This window comes from Acanthaster planci, linkage group LG14 (genome assembly GCF_054643075.1).
Source record: "Acanthaster planci isolate LZ-2023a linkage group LG14, COTS_SCS, whole genome shotgun sequence".
NCBI lineage: Eukaryota > Metazoa > Echinodermata > Asteroidea > Valvatida > Acanthasteridae > Acanthaster > Acanthaster planci.
Window position 1 is genome coordinate 1,693,905 of NC_141790.1, and position 8,312 is coordinate 1,702,216.

The 8,312-nt window shown below is 41.0% G+C and overlaps 1 protein-coding gene across 1 annotated transcript in view; it reads right to left on the reverse strand.

Moving 5' to 3' along the window:
- LOC110986001 (cholesterol 7-desaturase nvd-like) overlaps window positions 1-2,412 on the reverse strand; it is a 30,135-nt gene extending 27,723 nt beyond the window's left edge. The window contains exon 1 of the mRNA XM_087146093.1: window positions 1,008-2,412. Coding sequence (XP_087002219.1) covers window positions 1,008-1,404 — 397 coding nt within the window. The 5' untranslated portion in view covers window positions 1,405-2,412. The remainder of the gene's footprint in view (window positions 1-1,007) is intronic.
- Between the last annotated feature and the right edge of the window lie 5,900 nt (window positions 2,413-8,312).

Consider the following 8,312-nt stretch of genomic DNA (forward strand, 5'->3'; position numbering starts at 1 on the left):
CGGGCGCCCGCTCAGGACACAAGTTGAAGCGATTTGTTTTATGTTCAAATGACCCTTGTCATACTTTCCAGTGCAGCACACTTGCGGTAATTACTAATTGGCTTATTCGTGACACAGGATTTCAAGCACTAGAACTTTCTGAATTAATGTCATACATTCTTGTGTGGTGATAAGGTATTCATAAATACCTCAGACAGTTTTTGATAATGAATGAATGAATGATGAAAAAGCTGCGTCGCCGTACCACTTTTGGATCCAGCTCCAGACCAGAAACCAGAGATTTTTTTTTGGGGGGGGGCTAAACACAGGTCTGGTCTTGTCTCGATACCGTGTGTATGTGTGATGAGAACGATATTGAATATGAACATCTGGGCGCATGTTGAATGTTACAAAGTGTAACAATCTATTTCGTGAGCGTAGTGACAAAAACCGTGTATAATGGAATAGCACCAAATAGTAAGACCTCCAGGTTTGACAATCTCACAAAAAGTAAAATAAAAAACTTTTATTCATGAATTACTCTTTAAATTAAAACAAGAAATCTCCAAATTTAGTGTGGACTAGCAGTTTTCAAACCTTACATGATTACTCAACTGTGCAATAAATTCCCCATTTCGTAACACGTATAAAAGTGGTCAAAAATGTAAATTAAATAGGTCATATTTTTAAAACACCGTTTTGCACGAATGGGAGGATTTTGTCACTTCTTGAGGTCGTTGTTCAGAATAATTTCATTCCGTGACATATGATAATGGTTCCATACGGCTTCGCCTCAAGAAATTACCCGTACCATCGCACTGTGTTGTGCATAAAATGATTATTGCAGTCGTTGGGTAATTATCGGTGGTTCCGACATCAAGGTTCCGTCGACTTGTGCGATGCACGATCCTGGCCTGAACGACAAATGATCGCAATCGTCCCCACTGTGATGTCTCAAACAGGCCACGTAAAACCACTTTTGACTCTTGACGTTTGTTCTAAAAACTAAAAAAGTAAAAATTTTTTACCTAGCATATGAACTTGCTTCGTCTCCATTTTCTTCAGCGACGCTGAGGTACAGACTATGAACCAACCGTTGGGATACACAGGCGGCACGTCTCCGACTCTCCGCCGTCGCTTCATCGTTGCAATGATGTCTTCCTTGGTCAACCCTGCCTGCCCTTTCTCAATGAGGTACGAATTTCTAGCTTCATTGAATTGTAACGCGAGCGGGCTGTGGGTGAACACGTAAGCGGCCCTCGACAAATATGCCAATCCAGCAAGAAGGCTGTGCGTTACGCAGAATACCAGAAAGAGAACTCTGCTGTCGTTGGGCAAATGCGCCGCCACCGTGTCACTCCAAAAAAGAGCGACGGACAAAGCGGCAGGAACGACTAGATACACGAAGATCGTTGTTTTGCTCATAGCTGGTAATCTGTTGATTCAATCAAGGAACGTTAAGGCTTCTGTACACAGTTTCAATTGCATACGGGTTATCAACCGTACTCCACAACTGGTTGAGAAATTATAAGCGATCTAACTTTACCCGCGTTATTTTACGTTTATATAGGCAAAGATGAAGAAGATAAATTCTAGTGTATTAATAACTTAGATAAAATTTGCCAGTGTTTGTAAGATAAGACCAAAATAGTACGTACGACTGTCACCTAACTAAGCAAACTAATGGCGGCTTGAACAAAGTTTGTTTAACACGTTGAACTGCTCACCTTAGGTAGGTCTTGATTCTGCAAACATTAAGTTAATCAACATGAGCCACTTGTTTTAGTGTGCAGGATCCCTTTTTGAGATTTTTAAATGCAATGCATTTCCACTATGGTTCTGGGTAATGTCGTGGCACGTTCACAGCCTCACGTGAGTTTTCCCTGGTGTCATGGGAGCACGTCAAACATTAAAAATTAGCGTTCGGGCACATCGGTTTGGGGAACAAACTTCTCAGGAGAATGTCATATTTAAAAATTTAGATTTCGAAAAAAGGTTCCAGAATAGATTATCACAAAACAAAATGATCGTAGGGTGAAATACTAAAGTCTAAACGAAAACAATGCACGTTGATGATGTGGGGAAGTTTTGTCGAAGAGTGGGGTCAGATCCCGCCCCAGTTCAATCAGGAATAAGACATCAGTATCGACATCATATCGTCATCATATCAGACATCGGTGGTCGAATGGTCAAGACGTCTGCACTAGTAAGCAGGAGGTCGCAGTGGGTTCGAGTCCCACCCAAGTAAACTTGTGGCTTTTTTGCAAGCTCTCGGACAAGCACTGAGCATACAGTGTTAAATAATATATACGTTGGGTAAGGGCAAAACCCGTTATATAAATTAACATCTCTGCAACGCAAAAATACATCTTGAATATAATTTTACTCATGCCGATGTCTCTGCATCGCAATGCAATAAGAAAAATACGCAATACTGACCGCAAACGGTGGTTAAGGGACCTTGAAGGGGTAGCTATTGCATCTCGATGCACTAGTATTTCCTTATAAAAGCTTTTATGTCTCTCAACCGAGGTCGATGCCCGTACGAGTCAAAATATGCCCCAACGCCATCCCTCGTGATGTAGATCGCCACCCAGTGCCGTCCAGGTTAGGTAGAAGGATCCGTGTTGTCCACCAGGGCGTTAGGTCGCGGAACATGACGTGTCGGTAGCTTGTCACGGGGGAAGACACGTCTTCCAGCTCCCGCTCCATCAACTCCACAGGATCCATCTTTTCCTCCATATCGTCCTTTGAATATCTACGGGTACGGCATGCCTACATTGAAGGGGACGTATGAAGCATCAGCGATCGGCCTCTTGGTATAGTTTGCAGTTCTGACAGTACACCTCACCGCTAACGTGCTTCTGTTTCGTCAATCGGCGCTTCTTGTTTATGGTCTTTCCACAAGAACATTTGGATATCATCAACAAGGTAGAGTTTCCACCCTTGACTGCAGTGCCCTTCTTTGTCATGGGAAGACCGGTAACAACACAGACACTTAGCCGTGCATTTGTGATTTTTTTTTTATCGTCGTATCCCCGGAGACAAACGTCGCAAAAGTAAGATCTGTACAGAAAACTCGTCATGGATCTTATAACTGCATAGTGGTTGTTGCAAAAATACAAGAATAATATCTGCGGAGCTTCCTCCCCCTTGAACCAGACGGCATTAAACAGCTCCCACTTGACTGTTACCGTTGACCTTTTCTACATGCACATAAAAACAACACGCGTTGTAATTATCTCCGTCGCTGTGTACATACTGAGACCGTCTGATTCAATTCTTCGTGCTCCCATTTTTTATTTTTTCTGAATTATTTTGGTCTTTTCCGTTTCTTCTTCCATTACACAAATTCTGTGCGTGTATAAAATCCATTAATACACAAAGTGAAAAAAGGCAATTTATTCGCTCTGAAACGGTCAAGTAATTCATTACTTCACGGAATCAGCATAGAGTTCCAAAAAGCCCTAAAAAACGCCAACGTCTCCTCGATTCCGGTCAATGGACGGCTAAGAACATGATCGATTGTCTATATTTTTCCATGTTGGACGATGTAGACAATTTTGCTGACGCTGACGTAATCATTGCGAATAGCAAGACTTTCAATATGCTGGCTCTTCGCCACTACGAGAAGGGTCAGGACGCCACGCCATCACCCGCTCGTACTTGGCCTCAAACAAAAAAGCCAACGAAAGACAATGCAGCTCGGGTGATCTCACGCCAGTCGGCCCTCTGCGATATCCCAGCCTCATAGTGGTTAACATACCTCAACGTAGCTGTCTGAAACCATTTTGTACCAGATAACACTACAGCATTTGAAAATCTTTAAACAGCCTCAAGAACTTGCGTCACTCTGTATAACCTTTACCTGAAACAAATCATAGCCAACGTGCTTTGCCTAGTTGATTAGTTAATGCACCACACCATAAAACGTAACTCTTGGGAAACAGCTTGATGGTGCAGATCCTAATGTCCGTTGCTTTTATTTTCTTCAAGCTTGTCACTCTACTGATGATCTAGAAATACGAGATTCTTACTTTCAAAGAGATCAGAATAATTTGCGTTTCACTGATAACGACATCGACAGTCATTTTAACGGAGGAAGTTTAATTTTGATATTTTGCTCATTGAGTTATATTAGACTGTATTGACAAGATAAAATTTACTGGCCAGACTCGAAGAGAAATTTTGCAGAATTTTAGGAGAGAATGTCCTTAAAATTTGATTTACATACTTTTATATTCAGAATGAGTTGTATTTGAAAAACGGGGTAAATTGAGAAAAGAAAAGATTGGAGAATATTTCAACCACTGTGGAATCAGCAAACTGTGAAGTGATGGATTATTGGTCGTCGATAGACAGCCACTGATTTTTTTTTCATTTGGATTCGATTTGTGTGATCGTTTTCATTGGATGAATGGTTCTCTTAACTTTGTTAAATTATTTCGAAATTATCATTTTTGTTTTGTTTTTATTAATTGAATTTAACATTCATTTAACTTTGTTGAACATATTTTACTTGTCATTTAGATTTCTTTGCTTTCCCACTTAACTTTGGTTTGGTCACGGAGACGCCTCAATGTTTTCTTTTCTTTTTTTCTTTTTTGTTGTTGTAAAGAACTGCACAGCTAAGCAGGCGCACGTGACAGATACTATAATACTTCCTTATTTTTCAACAAGACAATCTGATGTTATCATCCCCAAAACTCCAAACTATTTAAGAACGGCAATTATTATATAGCCTGTTTTTTCCAAAGCCACAAAGAAATCAAACAAGATCACAATGGTAAAAAGAACAATTATACAGTCATTAGAAAATTACGCGTGGATTGTCAAAAAATAAGAATAGCAAACAAAATGATGTAGTTTACAATGATAAGGGTAAGAATCAGGAAAAGATAAACAAGATAATTTTATGGGCGAGAGCTTGACAGGCACTTCAGTGAAGAATCATGAACTTCACAGATAGCTAAAAACAGTTTAGTCCTTAATGGTGCAAAAGTGAGCTTTAACGGGCATGAAAACCACGTCAAATAAGAATGACCAGGCTCGAGACGAAACGCGAGGAGGGTGCGATGACCGTCGCAAATACGGGACCTTGACGATCCCCACAAAGTTGACCTGTATTCAGTTCACAAACTATCTCTTCCAGATTAAAATTCAGCTCTGCACCTTCATTTTGTATGGACAAACTTTTCTGACAAGTGTTGCTGTACAGACTGTGAGACTTCGGTCGGTAAGGCAATTAAACAAACTAATTTGTCTTTTTTTTTTACAATTTATTCCGAAATGTCCCAAGTTCAACACTTTCACAATTAAATATGTCGTGTTAAATATATACTCTCAATCGATAAATATTCGAAAAATCTGTTGATTGTCACCTAGAATATTTTATTTATTAACTGTACAAATCCTATGTTAAAATAATGCTCCGCTTCCGAAAGATGACCCTACTACATATATTTGAATCGTTTCCCAAACAGGGATCGCACTTTCACAATCCTGGTCTCAAACCAGCCGCAAATATTCTACATCAGTAATTCCTGAATTAATTACCTTGATTTCAGGCACTGCAAAATACTCAGTTATTAACATATAAATATATCTTAAACACGGTAATATTAATGTTATTAAGTATTGACAACCACACTAGTCTCAAATGAAGTGATTCCTAAACCACATCAGCATCTTAAATGGGTTATTATCAGTATCACCACAACTCGCCCTAAGGTGACATATTAACAATCGCAGCTTGCCACCAAGGCAAAATATCAAACACATGGTAAGTTACTCAATTACAAGCCAAGTACAATAATCTATACATGTAATAAAATAGCAGGGAAGAAAATTTACAATCGATATTTTGGCAACTCTTTGCCTGAATCGTCCATCCTGAACGAACGGTGCCCACTATTCCTGATCAGGCTTGTGCACGTTCCGTGTTGTTCCCAAGTCTCGCTTCGTGGTCTCTCAGACCCGCCTCACGTGGTTCCTCCTTATGACACCAACCCCGTCAAGATTTGGCTTTCCCTGAAGAGGGTACACTGCACCCGTTACACAACCAATTCCAGGAAATTCCTGCCTTGGATTTTGGGCTTTTGGTTTTGACCCTTGTTGTTGCTTGTAGTCACTGTCGCCGGCCCAAAGTTCAGCACTGTAGTTGGAAACTACTACATATACAAGATGGCCTCTCTCTACGAAGGCTTTACAATTTTGAATCTTGACTTTAAAATAACCACTGGAGCCAAGTTGCTCCAAATGGCATGGAAGTAGCCAAATGCAAGAGAGCTCTTGAACCCATGGCGACATCACCATTACTAGAATAGCATAACAAGTGGCCCTGGATAAAAGATGGGGCACTCCTTTTATATACACCACTGCATCCACCACATGCACACACACCCAGCACAGGCATTCATTCAAACAAAAGACCTCCTTAGCTTAAGAAATAACTTACCTTTTTCCCCCCTGGTACAACTTAAACCCACGAAACCAAAAGCCCCAAAATGCTAATTACATGTAAAGGAAGTTAAGCAGAATGAAAAGAATTAGCCCTCTAACTTCAATTGGTATTCAAAACTGAGTATAAAAACATTTGCACATAAATACAAGACCGAAGTTGGCTGAACTCTGACACAGACGATTCGCTACCACAGGTTGGAATGCTGCAGAAGTCAAAGTCAAAGACTTCTCACTTCCCGCATATGGTAGACTACAATATTCCAGACTCAAGTGAGGTCATTAATTGTGGCCTGGGTCACGGGTCACAAGCAGAGTCTTGTGTTGTACCATTACATCATCTGTTACATGTAGAGTGACTGTGAGTGAATACATAACACTGCAAATACTTCAAATGTTGTCAGAGTAAGCGTTTTGTTAAGGAAAGGCTTCAGAAATACACAGTATACAGCATCAAACTTGGAGCTATGAACAACACTACCCGTAGTAGATGTATTTTGGTGCAAATCCACTTTACACTGATGATCTTGTTCACCGTTTTGAACAGGCCATCTGAGTTGATAGCTTTCAGTGAAAAGCGTGGTAACGGGAGCCAGCGGTGATACACGCATGTCAGTCTCCATAGTCTCCACCCACTGCATGATATCACTACCTTCTGGGGTGGTACCCATAGATATCTCGAAGACGAAGGAGGAGGATGGGCTATAGAGAACATGCCATCCCAAGCGAGATCGACTGTTCCCAACAAGGAAAATTTTATCAGACTTGGCGTTGTTGGTTGGAGAATAAGTCTAACACATGGGGGGGGGGGTTATTTGAGTAGTGGAATTACTTATTGTGGGGGAGATACAAGGTTCACAAGTTGATCTGCATTGGAGTATTTGACACTAATAACAGGACAATACTGCAAGTAGCAAAACAAAATACTAACGGAATGAATGGATCGAGAATTTTCCCTTTTGCGTTTTTATACAAGGGCTAAGATAATAAACACGGTGTGCACAAAAAGTGTAAATTAATGCCCCCCCCACGACCGAGGAGAGATTTCCGCCCATGCAAGTATGTATTTACTAAGGTCCCATTGGTGGGTGAAGGCGTTGAAAAGCTGATGAGGCTTTCTTAGTTACCTTCCTTTGTAAATCTTTCAAATTCTGTTTTTCTAACTCTTTGTCTGAACTATGCCTGGTTGTACGTTTTTATCGGGTGATTCACCTACTTTTCCAATTGAGTGCTCAGAGTTTTACGCTTTTTGAAGTTTCCAAGAGTTCAAGCATTTCGACTTCATTTTATCTTCATGTACACGCATGTCTGAAACTGCTTGTGCCAGTTACATGATTTTGTCGAACGATATAGAAAGTTCATGTGTTTTGTGTTTATGATGTAGAACTTGATGACTATAGAGATGCCTCTCAGAAGATTGGGTAACAAATCAAGTGAATAAGGTCAATAAGCGTTCCACTGGTCATGCACAGTAGGAAGCCTAAAAAAATAAGGCAGGAAGCACACAAAAACACGCATTATTAAAATTTCGTTTTGGGCTTCGTCTTTAAAAGCGTCTATAGACTAATCCGATAAGACGCCCTAACTGCAGTTGCACCGCATTCACACACATTCTCCAGCTTGATGCGCGCGTGCGTTTGGCGAATCACGGCACCCTATTCGTCGAAGAGGCATGCAACGTGCGCGTACCACCTGTCCACGAGCGTTGTGCCACCGCAGTGATGACTTCTAATTCTGGTGGTCGAATTACACTACACAGAAGTGGAGTACCGTGGCTTGAGCACTAGATTCCTAGTCAGCGGGTAAAAACGTAGGCTGCGGATTCGAATCCAGCCTAGGGTCATTGTGCTTGTGCCCTCGGGCAAGGCACTTTG